This window comes from Gopherus flavomarginatus, chromosome 2, assembly GCF_025201925.1.
Source record: "Gopherus flavomarginatus isolate rGopFla2 chromosome 2, rGopFla2.mat.asm, whole genome shotgun sequence".
Taxonomy (NCBI): Eukaryota; Metazoa; Chordata; order Testudines; family Testudinidae; genus Gopherus; species Gopherus flavomarginatus.
In genome coordinates, this window is record NC_066618.1 from 302,157,700 (window position 1) to 302,175,040 (window position 17,341).

The 17,341-nt window shown below is 59.0% G+C and overlaps 1 protein-coding gene across 3 annotated transcripts in view; it reads left to right on the plus strand.

Moving 5' to 3' along the window:
- Positions 1-17,341, plus strand: part of LOC127044436 (microtubule-actin cross-linking factor 1, isoforms 6/7-like) — a 119,242-nt gene that overhangs the window by 13,935 nt on the left and 87,966 nt on the right. For all 3 annotated transcript variants that reach the window (XM_050939287.1, XM_050939289.1, XM_050939288.1), the window contains exons 4-8: positions 2,166-2,336; positions 2,913-3,079; positions 9,825-9,984; positions 10,227-10,311; positions 12,717-12,958. In XM_050939287.1, the coding sequence (XP_050795244.1) occupies positions 2,166-2,336; positions 2,913-3,079; positions 9,825-9,984; positions 10,227-10,311; positions 12,717-12,958 (825 nt within the window). The remainder of the gene's footprint in view (positions 1-2,165; positions 2,337-2,912; positions 3,080-9,824; positions 9,985-10,226; positions 10,312-12,716; positions 12,959-17,341) is intronic.

Consider the following 17,341-nt stretch of genomic DNA (forward strand, 5'->3'; position numbering starts at 1 on the left):
CCGTGCTGGGCAGGTGTGTGAGGAGGGCCAGGCTGTGGTACTGGGAGGGTGCATTACGGGACCATGCCGGGCCTGCTCTGGTGCCAGGCCAGTGCTTTGTGGGAGCCGGCCAGGCAGGCTCTCATGCTGGGCAGGTTGAATTAGGGGGGCTGGGCAGGTGCTTTGGGGGGGCTGGGCCAGGTGGGTGCATTGGGGGGGCCAGGTGGGTGGGTTCCAGTGCCAGGTGGGCACATTATGGGGAATGGGCCAGGCCAGGCTGGGCAGGTACTTTGGGGGGGCCAGGCCAGGCAGGCTCTGGTGCTGGGCAGGTTGAATTAGGGGGGCTGGGCAGGTGCTTTGGGGGGGCTGGGCTGGGCCAGGTGGGTGCTTTGGGGGAGCTGGGCCGGGCCAGGTGGGTGCTTGGGGGGGTGGAGGAGGGCTGGGCTGGACCAGGTCAGTGCTTTGGGGGGCTGGGCCAGGCAGGTGCATTGGGTGGGTGGGTTCCAATGCCAGGTGAGCGCATTATGGGGGCTGGGCCCGGCCAGGCCGGACAGGTGTTTGGGGGGGCCAGGCTGGTCGGGCTGAGTGGGTGCCTTACGGGGGCTGGGCTGGGCTGGGCTGGGCGGGCTGTTTCTTGTGGCTCGTGCTGTGGTTTGGGTGCTGAGCAGGGACCATGTTCGCAGTGAACCAACGAAATGGGTATTCACCCACGAAAGTTCATGCTCCAATAGGTCTGCTAGTCTGTAAGGTGCCACAGGACTCTCTGCTGCTTTCACAGATCCAGACTAACAGGGCTCCCCTGATACAGTGAACAGTAGTGCTCCTTTCACAGGAGACATTGTCACCCAGGGCTGTCCTGGCTCCAGCCCGTCTCAGGCACAGCCCGAGCCCCCTGCACTGGAGCTCAGAGTTGGGTTGTGGAACCTGGTTTCTGTCTGTGTCTCTCTGGCTTCTTGCTCCTGCATTTCACCTGAGCGGGCCAGCAAATCCCTCCTACCTCATGCCCAGGCCATGCAGTGGCCCCTGGCCAAATGGTGTGAGAGCCTCTCCGGATGCAACCTGTAGGGAGAGCTCCCAGGGACGTGGCACCTGGTCACGGAGTGTGGGGGAGTCAGGGCCCTGCGATTCACCGGGACTCTCAGCCAGCCGGTAAAGCAGGTTTATTTGGACGACAGGAACACAGTCCAAGACAGGTCTTGCAGGCACAGACAGCAAGACCCCCTTTAGTTAGGTCCATCCGGGGCCCTCAGGAAGGCCACAGCCCCGTTGGGAAGCCCAAGCCCCGTCGGGGCCCCTCTCCATTTCCCAGCCAGCTTCAAACTGAAACTCTCCCCAGCCTCTCACTCAGCCTCCTCCCCTCCCCGCCCCCCGCCTCCTCCTCCTGCCTTTGTGTCTTTTGCCCAGTGTCTCGGGCAGAGGTGTTACCTGGCCTCCAACCCCCCTCCTGGGTTCTCAGGTTACACGCTCAGGTGTCCTCCCTTCCCCAAGGCTGTCCCAGCCCAATTCCCATGCAACCTTCCCCAGTCAATACTCCCCACTCAGCATTCACAGACACAGCTTGAACATTCCCACTGCCCCACACACCCGACCCTCCTCTGAGCACCCAGGGAGCTCAGTTCATCCCTGTGCCCAGACGGGGCTGGGCCGTGGCTGCTGCTTCCCAGCAACAAGCTGGAGGGGGGATCGCCTTGCGCCCCGGCTTTGCCCAGGAAGCCGCTGGCTCTCAGCAGAGGCAGTAGTCGTGGTGCGTGAGGTCTCTGCCTTGCTCTCCCAGCTGCTGTGCAAGGCTGGAAGCAGAGGGTCGGAGTCCCTGGGGCCTGGTCCAGGGGATGTAAAGCAGCTGTTCTGTGACTGACTCTTCACCAGCTCCAGGGCAATGGGTCCCTGCCTGCCGACTGGGCAGCTCGCGGGAGCAGTGGGCCGTGCTCAGCAGAAAGGTACCAGCTGCCCCGAGGGTGAGCAATGACCTCGATAAGTGGGGTGAGGGGAGGGCTGGCCCCACATGTGCCTGGCACTGCAGTTACCATGGGGCAGGGGGTAGGATGCTGCTGAAAGTGACGGGGTGCCCAGGGCTGGGACTGCTGTTCACCGGGACCGTTGATGCCATGGGGCTAACGTAGCACTGGGCTGCATCCTGCCCATGATAACCAGCCAGCAGCCCCCAGGTTCTCACCTCTCCTCCCCAGGGTGCTCTGCAGGCCATCACGCTCCCAGAGGGCTCGCTGAGTGTGGAGCAGGCCCAGGACACTTTGGAGACGCTGCTGACCTGGGTGGCTGACATGGAGGACCTGGTTGCCAACCAGAAGCCCCCTTCATCTGAAGTGAAGGTGCTGAAAGCCCAGCTGCAGGAGCAGAAGGTGAGCGAGCCCCTGGGGTCCCTCCCAGGGGTTTCTGGGGAGAGGTGGGCAGTGCCTGCTGGGTCCTGGGGCAGCTGCCAGGACATGGCATCCCAGCTGTGTGTGGCTGAGCACGGCTCGCCTGCAGGATGGATGCTGCCTGCTCCTCTCGCTAGGCGGGGCATGAAAAGGAGGCACCGTGTACAGCCCACGGCCCAGTGCTGGGCAGCGCATCAGGAGTGAGCCCTTCTAGCCTCGGCAGCTGCTCCTGATGGATGCTGAACAGCCTCTGTGCCCTGGGGGCTGGGGCAGGCACTGCCCCCCCGACCATGCTGCAGCGCTTGCCATGGCCCTCCTCTCACTGCTCCTGCCTTGCCTGCAGTCTGTCTGCTCCCCCTCCCCCCCCGGGGCTGGGGATAACTGACTGCTGCTTGCAGCTGGCCCTGCTGGGGGGTGTAGTGGGTTGGTCCTCTGCGTGCATGGTGCTGTGCAGAGTGCAGGCTGAGGGCCAGGACGCGCCTAGGCTGTGGAGGAGATTCCCTTGGGTTCGCCATGAGGACAGCACGACCATCACCCCATGCCCTGATTCCAAAACAGCTCCTGAAACGGCTTCTGGAGGAGCGGAGATCCCGAGTGGAGTGTGTCCTGCAGGACAGATGGCTGCCCCGTGAGCATGCTGCCAGGACAAACGGACAGTGGGCGAGCGGGGGCCTCTCAGGCCTGCAGGAGAAGTGGGGAAAACTGATCCAGAAGGCGAACACCAGGTGAGTTAGCAGGGCTGCGATCTGTGTGGCAAGGCTCTGTGGAGGCCAGTGCCGCTGCCAGCGTGGGTGAGGTGGGCACGCTGGGCCCAGGGGGTTCTCTAGGCTCTGACCTCCCACACTAACCACTTTCCTGCCCTTAAGTGCCCCCTCCTGGTGCTGCGTTTGGGGTGCAGGTTCTGGACCTACAGAAGTTCCGTTTGGGTCAGTCAGTCGCTGTTTGTGCTGGGACAGTGATTGATCAGACTCAGGGCCCGGTGCGCGGCACTGCCCGTGCTGGGAGCTGCAGACTCGGGGCCTGCTGCCCGGCACTGCCCGTGCCGGGAGCTGCAGACTCGGGGCCTGCTGCCCGGCACTGCCCGTGCCGGGAGCTGCAGACTCGGGGCCTGCTGCCCGGCACTGCCCGTGCCGGGAGCTGCAGACTCGGGGGCCCGGTGCGAGGCACTGCCCGTGCCGGGAGCTGCAGACTCGGGGGCCCGGTGCGAGGCACTGCCCGTGCCGGGAGCTGCAGACTCGGGGGCCCGGTGCGAGGCACTGCCCGTGCCGGGAGCTGCAGACTCGGGGGCCCGGTGCGAGGCACTGCCCGTGCCGGGAGCTGCAGACTCGGGGGCCCGGTGCGAGGCACTGCCCGTGCCGGGAGCTGCAGACTCGGGGGCCCGGTGCGAGGCACTGCCCGTGCCGGGAGCTGCAGACTCGGGGGCCCGGTGCGAGGCACTGCCCGTGCCGGGAGCTGCAGACTCGGGGGCCCGGTGCGAGGCACTGCCCGTGCCGGGAGCTGCAGACTCGGGGGCCCGGTGCGAGGCACTGCCCGTGCCGGGAGCTGCAGACTCGGGGGCCCGGTGCGAGGCACTGCCCGTGCCGGGAGCTGCAGACTCGGGGCCTGCTGCGCGGCGCTGCCCGTGCCGGGAGCTGCAGACTCGGGGCCCGGTGCATGGCGCTGCCCCTGCTGGGAGCTGCAGACTCGGGGCCCGCTGCACAGTGCTGCCCGTGCTGGGAGTTTTGGTCCCTGTCCCTACAGGCTGCCCCAAAGCACTTGCAGAGGGTACAGCTAGGCAGTGGCCCCAGACATGCCAATCCCCTGCCCAGTGCTGCCGCGTGGATTCCTGTCACCACCTGGACCTGGGAGTTGAGGGCGGGTGGTGGTACCCGCACACTCCAGGGCACCCACCTTTACCCAGTGTCATGGACTCACAGATCGTGCCCACTCTTGGCCCCATGCGGTCCGTGGGGGGTGCCCCTTTCAGTGCGACAGCCCTTCTCGAGGGTCCACTCTCTCTCTCTCGGGGTCAGGCCCCTCCACCTCCTGGAGCCGCACCTCTCCGAGCCTCAGCATGTCTGTCTCTGCCGTGGGCCCCCTCAGGGAGTCCACGCGCTCTGGAACCTCCGGGCCTCCACTCCCAAAGGGGTTGATGCAGCCCTGTTCTCTAGCCCGGAGCGACTCTCAGCAAGCGTAAAACAGGAGGGTTTATTGAGAGTTGAACCCAGCACAGGAAACTCTCTGGGCCTCAGGCCTGGCCTCCCTCAGCCCAGCACATCCCGGTCCCCCTGCATCCAAGGGGGCTCTGCCTGCTCCCCCTCTCCAGCCCAGAGCCCCCCTGCTTCCCAGCTAGGCCTCTGATATCCCCGGCCCCAAGCCCCCTCTGTCCATTGTCTTCTCTCCAGGTAAACAGGAAGGTCTGGGTCTCCTCTCCTCTCAGCCCTCCTCTGGCTGGAAGCAGCTGGTCAGGTCACCGGGGTCCTCACTCTGCAGCCCATTGTCCCCCCCCGGCCAGAAACGGCTGCGACTCCTGAGCTGGGTCTCCAGGTCATCAGTTGCTGGGGTCTCCATCCTCCAGGCCATCAGTCGGGGTCCCGAGTCCCTCTCTGGTCCTCTGTAGCAACAAACTCCCTCTCCCCTCACCTCATTAAACCAGTAACACCCAGGGACACTGAGTCCCACCCCCTGTGCATGCAACCCACTGGAAATCACAGAAAACACCAAGAAAACCCCCCACTTCGTCACACCCAGTTCCTAGGGCTCAGGGCTACTTCTCTGCAGGTTTGTAAGATCTTTTTACCAGTGAAAGAACCTCACACAGCACTATCCTGATCTTCTAGTTATTAACAATCACCAAGCAGAACACACATGCTAAGCACACAATGCTCTGCTCACCTGTCCTGATCAGGCAGGCAAACTTTCCCTGTTGGCCAGGTGTGAGGATGCTGTCCGTGGGAGCCAGCTGAGGCCACTCAACCAGGGTGAACTGCAAACAGAATGGGGCAGACAAACCCCAAACACTGGTGGATATTCCAATACTTGGATTTACCAAAACAGCTTCTATAGTACCTCAGAAGTCCAGATAATGCAGTTCCCTTAGAATGCCCAGCCTCAGGCCTCCGTCCAGACACACCTGTCAGATATGATGATGATCCCTGAAAATCTTCTCTCATCAATTCAACTCTCCTTCTCTCAAACATCCTGGCAATTAGCACAGGGTAATTTATCCATCAAACAGTTCAGATACAGGTGACCACAACCTTCAAAGAGACACATAGACAATAATACTATTTCACTCCAGTGTCTTCCTAAATGATAATATTCCTTTTTTGATCTTTGAATCAAAGCTCTAGCGATAGACAAGACTTGTTTGCTTATATCACAAGCTCTGAGCAAACATCTACCCTTGAGATCTCTAACAATGCCGGCTGCATTTCCAAGCTCTATTCATTTACAGATCTTCCTAACCAGTCTCTAAAGCTCGGCCTGGGTCAGGTCAGTCTGGGAGGTAATTAACTCTTTCTAGCCCTGTCACTTTTCAATGAGATGTTATATCACACTCCTAACGCCACAGCAGGCAAGGTTGGTCTTGTCTGGATTCTGGCTGCTGCACCTCACGGTCATGCAGAGGATTCTTAGCAGCTCGGATTTTAGGTGCTCTTGGGGCAGGGGGTGGGGGAGTTTTTCTTTTCAGGTCTTTCCTTCCTGTCATAACTATACAGGGAAGGGAACAGTCCTCCTGTGTACAATACTGTAAAATCCCTCCTGGCCAGAGACACCAAATCCTTTTACCTGTAAAGGGTTAAGAAGCTCAGGAAACCTGGCTGACACCTGACCCAAAGGACCAATAAGGGGACAAGATACTTTCAAATCTTGGTGGGAGGAAGGCTTTTGTTTGTGCTCTTTGTTTTGGGGGTTGTTCGCTCTTGGGACTAAGAGGGACCAGACATCAATCCAGGCATCCCAATTCTTTCCAATGTGGTAAGCCTGTCGGGTAAATGACACATCTGGTTTCCACCTTAGGGCTCTGAACCGCCGACGGGCATGCTCAGGTGTTAGCCCGATTCTGATTCTGGCCTTGGTTTGAAAAAGTTTATAATCATTCCTGTGTTCCTTAGGCATTTCAGCTGCCACCTCTGCTAAGGGTCCACTGACCTATGGCCTCAGCTCTATCATGTACTGGTCTGTAGGGATGCTGTACCCAAGGCAGGCCCTTTTGAAATTTTCTAAGAAGGCCTCAGTATCATCACCTGCCTTGTAGGTGGGGAATTTTCTGGGATGGGAAGCGGTACCTGGAGAAGGGTTGTTAGGGTTGGCTGGTAACTCCTGCTTAGCCCTTGCTAATTCCAGTTCATGTTTTCTCTCTCTTTCCCTCTCCTCCATCTCTTTTTGTTTCGCCTCCATAGCTCTCTTGTGGGCAGTTTCTTCCCTTGCATTTTCTGCCTCCAAAATACTAATTTCTAATTGTTTTAGTTCCATCCGTCTCTTATGTTCATTTTCTTTCTCTGTTGCTTCCAGTCTGGCCAGCTCTAGTTTATTAGCGGCGTCACTGGTACTCATTTTCCTGCTTTCTTGTGCTTGGCCACACCCCTCTGCAGAAGCAGCAAAGAATCCTGTGGCACCTTGTAGACTAACAGACGTTTTGGAGCATGAGCTTCCAAAACGTCTGTTAGTCTATAAGGTGCCACAGGATTCTTTGCTGCTTTTACAGATCCAGACTAATATGGCTACCTGTCTGATACTCGACCCCTCTGCAGTTCACTGAAACTGGGATGCACTCAGCTCAAGGCTGCTTGGTTAACAGAGACTTTCTAACTAGCTATACCCAAGAGGTAGAAAGAAAGAAAAACAATTCAGCTTGTAAATTCCTTTTGCTGGCTGCTTGCTCACAGCTTGAAGCCTTCTCTTAACAAGGACCCTTGTTAAAAAAACTTAACACCTCTGTCTTCAGGCTGCTTTCTAAGCAGCTAGAAAGGAGGAAAAAAATCCTATTGGCTTTTGGTTTAAAATGATCCCACCGCTCTGCCACCATATCAAGATTCCTCCCCCACTCTGAACTTTAGGGTACAGATGTGGGGACCTGCATAAACACTTCTAAGCTTAACTACCAGCTTAGATCTGGGTTTGCTGCCACCATCCAGATCTGTGTCTGGAACACCTCTTTCAACCCAAAACCTTCCCCTCCCTGGGTAGCCTTGAGAGGTTTTTTCACCAAGTTCCTGGTGAACACCAATCCAACCCCTTGGATCTTAACACAAGGAAAATTTAACTATCCCCCCCCTTTCCCCCACCAATTCCTGGTGAGTCCAGATCCAATCCCCTTGGATCTTAAAACAAGGAAAAATCAATCAGGTTCTTAAAAAGAAAGCTTTTAATTAAAGAAAGAAAGGTAAAAATCATCTCTGTAAAATCAGGATGGAAAATACTTTACAGGGTAATCAGATTCATATAGCCCAGAGGAACCCCTCTAGCCTTAGGTTCAAAGTTACAGCAAACAGAGGTAAAATCCTCTCAGCAAAAAGGAACATTTACAAGTTGAGAAAACAAAAATAAGACTAACACGCCTTGCCTGGCTGTTACTTACAAGTTTGAAACATGAGAGACTGGTTCAGAAAGATTTGGAGAGCCTGGATTGATGTCTGGTCCCTCTTAGTCCCAAGAGTGAACAACCCCCAAAACAAAGAGCGCAAACAAAAGCCTTACCCCCACCAAGATTTGAAAGTATCTTGTCCCCTTATTGGTCCTTTGGGTCAGGTGTCAGCCAGGTTTCCTGAGCTTCTTAAAAGTAAAAGGATTTTGGTGCCTCTGGCCATGAGGGATTTTATAGTATTGTACACAGGAGGGCTGTTCCCTTCCTTTTATAGTTATGACACTTTCCGTTTTCCTTTCTCTTTCCTTCCCAGCTAGTCTCCTTCTTGGGCCTCAGTTTATATAGAATCTTGAGTCCCGCTTAGCTGTGCCTTAGCCAATGATTTTACTGAGATATTCCAAAATAAGTCTTTGACCAATCCTAACGTATTGTGACATCATTCTTTACCCAGTCATACCCCACACCTTAGTTGATTTAAATCTTGTAAAATTAATTATGCAAGAGACAGAAACACTCAACGACCCGACAGAAACCAGACAGACAAACACTGGCGAAGTGGGGACCATAAAGGCAAAACACTAACCAAGTAGGGATTTCACACCCACAACTGCCGAGCCGTGAGTCCTTGCCAGCAGAATGCCCTCAAACAAAGTTTTCCTTAACCATCTTTATCTGGTGATGGTGGGTGCTATTGACTGTGCTGCAATTTGCATCAGGACACAAAGTGCCCCTGGGCGAGGCTTAGGCCGTCCTAGACAGACCAGAGCTGCTGCAGCAGGGGGTCCTGCTAGGGGAGGTGGATCCCAGCCCACCCTGCACACTCTCCCCAAGGTCCCCCTAACGCCTGCTGGCCATGGTACAGAGGGAAACCGAGGCACGGAGTGAGGACGTGAGTTGCCCATGAGTGTGCAGGGGCAGGGCTGGAACTGGAACTGGGGGGTGGGGGGCTTGGTGCCAGGGCCCCTGCTGTGGCTCGAGCTCCCGTGCTGTAGGATGAAGGGACCAATCAGAGGAGCTTTCTGTCCCTTGCCTGCCTCAGCCCCCATGGGGCAGATGGGTAGGTGCTGGCCATTACTCACTGCCCCAGGCCTCACCAGAGCACGGAGCCTGGGCACTTTGTTTATGGAGCTGCTCATGTCTCCTCCCTTGGAGTCTCCTGGGGAACTCCCTGCCATTAGGAAGCAATGAGGCCGGGAGCGCAGCAGGATTTAGCAGAGGACCAGGTGCTTACCTGGGGGAAGAGCCCCCAGCGGCTGTAACAGTGGCACTAGTCCTGCCTTCCCTCGACAGGTGCCAGCCCCTTGCTGTCCGGCTAGGAGGGACCATCCCAATGAGGGTCTGCTCTTTCAGAGCCTGGCCTGGCTAGCCCCTGGGCTGCTCTGCCAGGCACCTCCTGGGTCCTGGGTCTACCAAGTCAGGGCTGCCTGGGGGAGAGCTCTGAGCCAGGCTGGGCCCTCCACCTGGTCTGCTGCAGGGATGTCACCCTTTGGGGCTGCGGTGCCTGGGCCAGGGTATGCCTGGGAACCAGAGGAGCACTGCTCCCGCCTCTCTGTGGGGCAGGGGCACAGGCCCTGGGGAGCTCGGGGGGCCAGGCAGCATAGGGTGGGTGGGGTGCAGCATGGAAGGGGCAGGTGAGCCCTGGAGGCTGGAGGAGGAGAGGGGGTATGGGAAACAGGGGGTGCTTGAGGAGAGGGGTCACTGGGGAAATGGGGGCAAGGAGCCATTGAGCAAAGGGGAGATGCTCTAATTTGGAGCCTCCTGGCACCAGGGGCTCCCCTGGACGAAATGCCAGTTGGGTACTTGCCCTTTGGGGATCCTGGGGACCTTCAGCCCTTCCCCCATTGCTGGGGGACACGTGGCACGGCCGCTGCCTGGCTCTCCTCAGCCTCCTTTCCTCACAGACACAGCTGCTTGGAGCGGATCCTGCCAGCTGCTCAGTGCTTCCAGGAGTCTGTGGATTCCTTCCAGGAGTGGCTGAGCGCCACAGAGAGGCGCCTGGCCCAGCTCTGGCACGCCAACGGCTGCATGACCCAGCTGCAGGCTGCCCACCAGCAAAGCCAGGTGAGGGCAGGAGGGTGACTGCGCCAGAATGGCCTGGCTGGGACCCACAGCTGGCCCTGCAGCATGGCCAAGGGGAGGGATGGGTACAGGGGCAGGGCCCCTAGAGCATGGAGCAGTCCCCAGCTGCAGAACCCCCCAGCCGTCCCTGCGCAGGGGGGGAGGCACGGGGGGGCGGTGCAGGGGCCAGGCTGTGGGGCTGGGCTGAGCAGGCCTGGTGAGTCTCACCTGTCCTTTTCCTGCAGGGTCTCTGTGAGGAGATTCGTTCCAGGATGGGCGACCTGGAGCAAGCCCTGGAGCGGGGCCAGCAGGTGCTGGAGCTGGTGATAGGCAAGTGGCAGAGCTGCTGGTTGCTGCAAATTGGGAACTGCAGCCCCCAGGCCCAGGCTGCCCAGCAGTGAATCCCTGCCCCACATTCCCCACTACGGGGTGCGTGGATCCCCCCTTCCCACATTCCCCACCAGGGGGCGCATGGATCCTACTGCCCCCCATTCCCCACCAGGGGGCGCTCATATCCTACCACCCCCCCCCATTCCCCACTAGGGGGCACATGATCCCCCCTTCCCACATTTCCCACCAGGGGGCGCATGGATCCTACTGCCCCCCATTCCCCACCAGGGGGCGCTCATATCCTACCACCCCCCCCATTCCCCACTAGGGGGCACATGATCCCCCCTTCCCACATTTCCCACCAGGGGGCGCATGGATCCTACTGCCCCCCATTCCCCACCAGGGGGCGCTCATATCCTACCACCCCCTCATTCCCCACTAGGGGGCACATGAATCCCCCCTTCCCACATTCCCCACCAGGGGGCGCATGGATCCTACTGCCCTCTATTCCCCACCAGGGGGCGCTCGTATCCTACCACCCCCCCCATTCCCCACTAGGGGGCACATGATCCCCCCTTCCCACATTCCCCACCAGGGGGCGCATGGATCCTACTGCCCTCTATTCCCCACCAGGGGGCGCTCGTATCCTACCTCCCCCCCCTTCCCCACTAGGGGGCACATGAATCCCCCCTTCCCACATTCCCCACCAGGGGGCACGCGAATCCCCCCTTCCCACATTCCCCACCAGGGGGTGCGCGGATCCTACTGTCCCCCATTCCCCACCAGGGGACGCTCGTATCCTACCACCCCCCATTCCCCACTAGGGGGCACGTGAATCCCCCCTTCCCACATTCTCCACCAGGGGGCGCATGAATCCCCCCTTCCCACATTCCCCACCAGGGGGCGCATGGATCCTCCCTTCTCACATTCCCCACAAGGGGGCACGTGAATCCCCCCTTCCCACATTCCCCACCAGGGGGTGCGTGGATCTCATTGCCCCCCATTCCTCACCAGGGAGCGCACAAATCCCCCCTTTGCACATTCCCCACCAGGGGGTGTGCGAATCCCCCCTTCCCACAATCCCCACCAGGGGGTGCTTGGATGCCATTGCCCCCCATTTCCCACCAGGGGGCACATGATCCCCCCTTCCCACATTCCCCACCTGGAGGCACTTGGATCCCACTGCCCCCCATTCGCCAACAGGGGGCGCTTGGATCCTACTGCCCCCCATTCCCCACCAGTGGGCGCTTGGATCCCATTGCCCCCCATTCCCCACCAGGGGGCGCTCGAATCCTACCATCCCCCATTCCCCAGCGGGACACGCTTGGATCCTCCGGCCAAACTGCTGGGGGCTCCTGCCCGGCCGCTTACCCTCTCACCGGGCGCTCTCTATAATCCACTCCTGCTTGGGAGTTTGCTGAAATTTGCTTTTCCTAAACTGCTCGCCCCAGCTCACCCGTCCAGCACAGGCCACCCTGATCCCTTCCTTCCCTATGTGCGGCACAGTCCCGTCTGGATTGACTCATCCTCTGGTGCTCCCCTTGCCCCATTCCTGTCCCAGTGCTCACCCTGAACCTCTCCTCCCCACGGGCTGTTCTCAGCCTGTTCCTCCCGGAGTGTTTGCTCCAATCAGCCCCTTATGGGCTCACTTCACTATCTAACAACTCTAGGTGCTAACTTTGTAGGCTCGAGATCTGACAGCCACTCGGGGATTTGTGTGTAGACACACACAGGCAGCCTCACTGTGACAAAGATGAACTGATCACAGGAAAACCTGAGGCTTGTCTAGGTGCTGGGGATCATGGTCTACGTTCAGCATGGCCCGGGCCAGTAATACACAGAGTGGGCACTTGGAAACGGACAAGTATCCAAAGTGTAAAACAACTCTGAGCAAAACTGACTGTCAGGAAGTATTTAAAGAAGCAGTAACAATTATTTACGGATTCATTTAGGTGCTTTAATATCAAAGGCAAGGACAATGTGGGAAGCTGACAGCCGCGAGGACAAATCAGCAGTGAGAAAGGCAGAGAACTGACAAGAGAAGCTAGACTGTAGCTCAGATTGGGGGCTGTGCCTGGGATGCAGATCACAGTCACACCCTGGGAGCAGACAGCTCTTTGGTGCAGCAGACAAAGATCTGAGGGCTGCAAGCAGACGGGAGAGAAATGCAGACTAGAACTAAGGGGCAGTGGTTAGTGGTGATGTGAATTAACCATTGGAAGAGCCCACCCAGAGCCATGGTGGCTTTTCCATCACCTGGCATCTGTGAACCCAGCCTGGACCTTCTAAAAGCTCTGCTCTAGCTCAGCCAGGCTCAGGGCAGGGATGATGAGTCTCTCCTGTGCAACGGAGGAGGTCAGACCTGATAGTGTTGTGCTCCCTGCTGACGTCCGACCCCTCTGCAGGCGAGGAAGCCCAGCTGGCCCAGGAGAAGATGGAGTCCCTGAGGATGAGGTATCTGATCATGGGGCAGAGCAGCGGCGACATCCAGCGCCGGCTGGCACAGACACTGGAGGCCTCATCCCATGTGGACTCTGCCCAGGAGGACCTGGCTCTCTGGCTGGGTCGAATGGAGAAGGAGCTAGCCCCTGGGGACAGCCAGCCAGCTGATGGGCCACACCCCGTCAGTGCCAGCGACAGAGAAAAGGTACTGAGGGCAAGGGCGAGAGGAAGGGCCCAGGATCAGTCCCGGGGCTGAGACTCAACCCCCATCCTCGATCTCGCCTCCTCCCCACTGGTCGGCACACACAGCCCAGTGTCATAACATTCCAGTCGTGCAATCGTCCTGCCAGGTTCCCAATTGTACCGAATCGTCTGTCTCCCCAGGGTGGGTACAACCCAGGCAGCAGCTGGGCAAGGGAACCCCTGTGCCTCGGCCTGACCCCGAGGGGCCCTGTGGCCATTACTAGGTGGAGACGGTGAAAAGGCTGAAGTGTTCGGTAAATAGTGCTGCTCTGACTTCGGAAAGCTGCGGGATGATGTGTGTAAGCGGGGGAATGGTCCTGCTATTGTGGGGAACTTTCCTGGCTTCTGCATGTCATGGAGCGTGGGGGAGTCCAGCCCTGCACCCCTCTTCCTGGGACTCACAGTGACTCTGAGCCAGCCAGTAAAACAGAAGGTTTATTGGACAACAGGAATGCAGGTTACAGCAGAGATCGCAGGCACAGCCAGGACCCCCCAGTCAAGTCCTGCTGGGGTTCAGGAAGCTTAGTCCCCTGAATTCCAGCCACCCAGCCCAAAACCGAAACTGAACTCAACTCCCTCCAGCCGGCCCCTTCCTTTGTCCAGCTTCCCTGGGGCAAAGGTGCTGACACACCTCCCTGCTCCCTGGCTCAGGTAACAGGCTGAGCACCTGTCCCTCACCTAAAGTCCTCCCTGGCTCTCCCATCCCTCACACAGACTGTCCCTACTCCATCACACTGCACTACCCTGGCGAAGTGGGCTGGCGAAAGGATCTGAATCCTCGCTCCCACTTCCTTTATCCAGAGGTCTCCCTGCCCTTGAGGGCTCCCCTTCCACTCTCCTGTCTGGCAGAGTCCTCAGAACCCCAACAAGGCTGGGCCCAGGATTCCCAGGGGGCTCTACCCCCAACCCTGCTGTGGTCACCCAGGGCAGGAGCTAGGATGTCCCCACTCCGGGGTACCATCTCTGCATGGGGCACCTCCCTGACCCACTGATCACATCATACAATTTAAAGCAAATACAAGTTATTTAATTAACACTTAATTTTTAAAAAAGAATAAGGAAAAATGGAAGAGGTTAAAGGAAAACACATCACCCCGCTCTGTGGCAGGGACCATCACAAACAGTGTCTCTGGACATCAGGGCAGTTCACAGTCTGTTCTTTGTAGGTCCCTGGCCTCCTTCTCAGGCGCTGGCTGTGCTGCAGGGACGCTGCGGGTTGGGCACTTGCTCTGGCGGTGGCCACACACTCTCAGGCTCTGGGTGACAGGACCCTTCTCCCCAGTGTCACCCCCGCTCTGTCAGGGTTACGATCCCCCTCCAAGTCTGGCCTGCAGAGCCTCTTGGCTGAGGCGTCTCCCTGTGCTGGGCCCACTGCCCAGGGTCCCCCTCGCTCTCCCCAGCTGCTGCACCCAGCTCCAGACTGTTCGAGCCCCAGCTCCACACTGCCTCAGCACGGCTGCTGCTGCTGCTCTGCCTCTAGTCCCTGGGCTGCTTCTCTGGCCCCTCTGGCTCCAGTTGCTACAGCTCTGCTCCCAGGGCAGGTCTCTCTCTCTGGGCTGTGCTCTGGCTTTGGGGCTGCAGCTCTGCTCCCAGCAGCTTAGCTCGGGCCCCTGCTCTCTCCTTAGCTCGGCCCCACTCCATCTGACCCAGGCAATTCCAGATCACAGGGAGGACGGGACCCACCCTGGCCTTCTGTCTCCTTGATTAGCCTGCCTGCCCTGTCAATCAGGCTGACTTGGAGCATTGGCCTCTCGCCATTGTTCCTGGGAACTGTCCGTCTCAGGGTCCTGATTTGCCATCGATCCCTCCCCTTTTAGTGCTGGGAGCTAGCAACCAAACACCCCACTGAATGCTAGTAAGGGGATAAGCGTCCCCTTCCGTGCGCGTTCAGCACACCAGGGCGACAAAATCACTAAGAAGCATGTTAACAGCATCTACTAGAGAGAAACATTTTTAAATCAGCAGTCCCAGGTAATTCCCAGCGCAGAATCCTAAAAGAGCTGGCGGAGATCTCTGGCCCACTGATTTTTAAAAAATCTTGGAATACCAGAGACATTCCAGAAGACATCAAGATAATTAACCATTGGAACAACTTCCCAAAGTGTTCCTCAGCACTGGCAGTTTTAAAATCCAGATTGACTGGGATGTTCCTAAAGGCTCTGCTCTAGTTCAAAGGGGAATTGCTGTGGGGCAGGCCTCTGGCCCATGTCACACAGGTGGTCAGACGAGATGATTACAGGCATCCCTTCTGGCCTTGAACTCTTTCAATCTGTGGCTTCTTCCCAGGCTAAATGATGAACCGTTGCTACGGGGGGGAATTGAATTACTGCCAGTCACTGCAGCGTTATGGGACGTGGGTCTTGTCAAACAAACCTGGACTTGTTTGTGATGAGGTTACAGTTTGGTTGATAAAAGCAGCTGCACAAATGTAATAGATTTCGGGAGGTCTTTGGCGGTACAGCCCGCCAGGCTCCCTACAAGTAGCACTGTAGAAGCACAGGTGAAATGGGTTAGGAACCAGGTAACCAGCTGTCAGCGAGGAATCCTCAGAGACTCAGGGTGCCCCTAGTGGGGTTCCCCAGGGCCTGTTCTGGGCCCAGCGCTACTCCCCACGTCCACCAGAGGAGACAGACGTTGGCAGAGCGGTGAGAAGCGGGGACAGCGCGTCATACGGGTGTGGCACTGCTGCAACGGGAGCGTGTTCCCAGCGTATAGCAGGGGGCCGTCGCAGTGCTGGCAAGCTCCTGAGTGGGCACGGGGGGGGGGGGTTTGGACTCAGGTGCTAATGTGAGCCGCAGCTCGCGCCACCACAGCCACACCCTCGCTTGAGCAGAGCTAGCGTGTGTCTGTCGACGTATGCTGGGAAGCACACGCCCAGCTGCAGTGCAGACGCACCCCCAGAGTGATCGGCATTGCTTGGTGCACTGGCCCCGGGTTTAAAAAATGCATTTGAACACAGCCACATGCAAGGCCATGTGTGCGGGGCCCAGGAGCGCCGGCGTCCCTAGAGACGGGGCTGTGCCCTGGGCAGCAGCGATACTCAAGGCCGTAGGTCCGGGGCCCAGGATCGCCATCGTCCCTAGAGACGGGGCTGTGCCCTGGGCAGCAGCGATACTCAAGGCCATGGGTCCGGGGCCCAGGAGCGCCGGCGTCCCTGGAGACGGGGCTGTGCCCTGGGCAGCAGCGATACTCAAGGCCGTAGGTCCGGGGCCCAGGAGCGTCGGCGTCCCTAGAGACGGGGCTGTGCCCTGGGCAGCAGCGATACTCAAGGCCATGGGTCCGGGGCCCAGGAGCGCCGGCGTCCCTGGAGACGGGGCTGTGCCCTGGGCAGCAGCGATACTCAAGACCGTAGGTCCGGGGCCCAGGAGCGTCGGCGTCCCTAGAGACGGGGCTGTGCCCTGGGCAGCAGCGATACTCAAGGCCATGGGTCCGGGGCCCAGGAGCGCCGGCCTCCCTAGAGATGGGGCTGTGCCCTGGGCAGCAGCGATACTCAAGGCCGTCGGTCTGGGGCCCAGGAGCGCCGGTGTCCCTGGAGACGGGGCTGTGCCCTGGGCAGCAGCGATACTCAAGGCCGTCGGTCCGGGGCCCAGGAGCGCCGGCCTCCCTAGAGATGGGGCTGTGCCCTGGGCAGCAGCGATACTCAAGGCCGTCGGTCCGGGGCCCAGGAGCGCCGGCCTCCCTAGAGATGGGGCTGTGCCCTGGGCAGCAGCGATACTCAAGGCCGTCGGTCTGGGGCCCAGGAGCGCCGGTGTCCCTGGAGACGGGGCTGTGCCCTGGGCAGCAGCGATACTCAAGGCCGTCGGTCCGGGGCCCAGGAGCGCCGGCCTCCCTAGAGATGGGGCTGTTAAGGGTCAGAGTGGCCAAGGAGCTCATGGTTGCTCAGCGCGGTGCTGGGGCAGGAAAGGTTAGTGAGACCTGTGGCTGCATGGGCAGGGAAGCGAGCAGAAGGAAGGTGATTTGAGACCAGTGGAGGAATACCGAGCCAGTCCTGGGGCCTCATTTCAAAGGCTGTTGGAAAACTGGAGAGGTGCAGACTAGCCACGGAACTGACCGGAGGCTGGAGAAAATGCCTGGCAGCGGGAGCCGCAGGGCGCACAGGCTGTTAGCTTGTGTGAACGCAGACTGAGAGGTGGCTCGGGCGCCATGTCGGGGCACCGTGGCGGGGAGCACACAGCAGGGGCGCAGGGCTCTGGGACTGAGCAAGGCAGAACAGGGACCGATGGCTGGAAGCTGGAGCAGACAGTGTTTAGCAGGGAGGGAAATGACCTCCGAGGGACAGAGTGGGAGGGGGATTCTCCATCTCTTGGTGTCTCCAGCTCTCAGCTTGACACTGCACTGGGAGTGT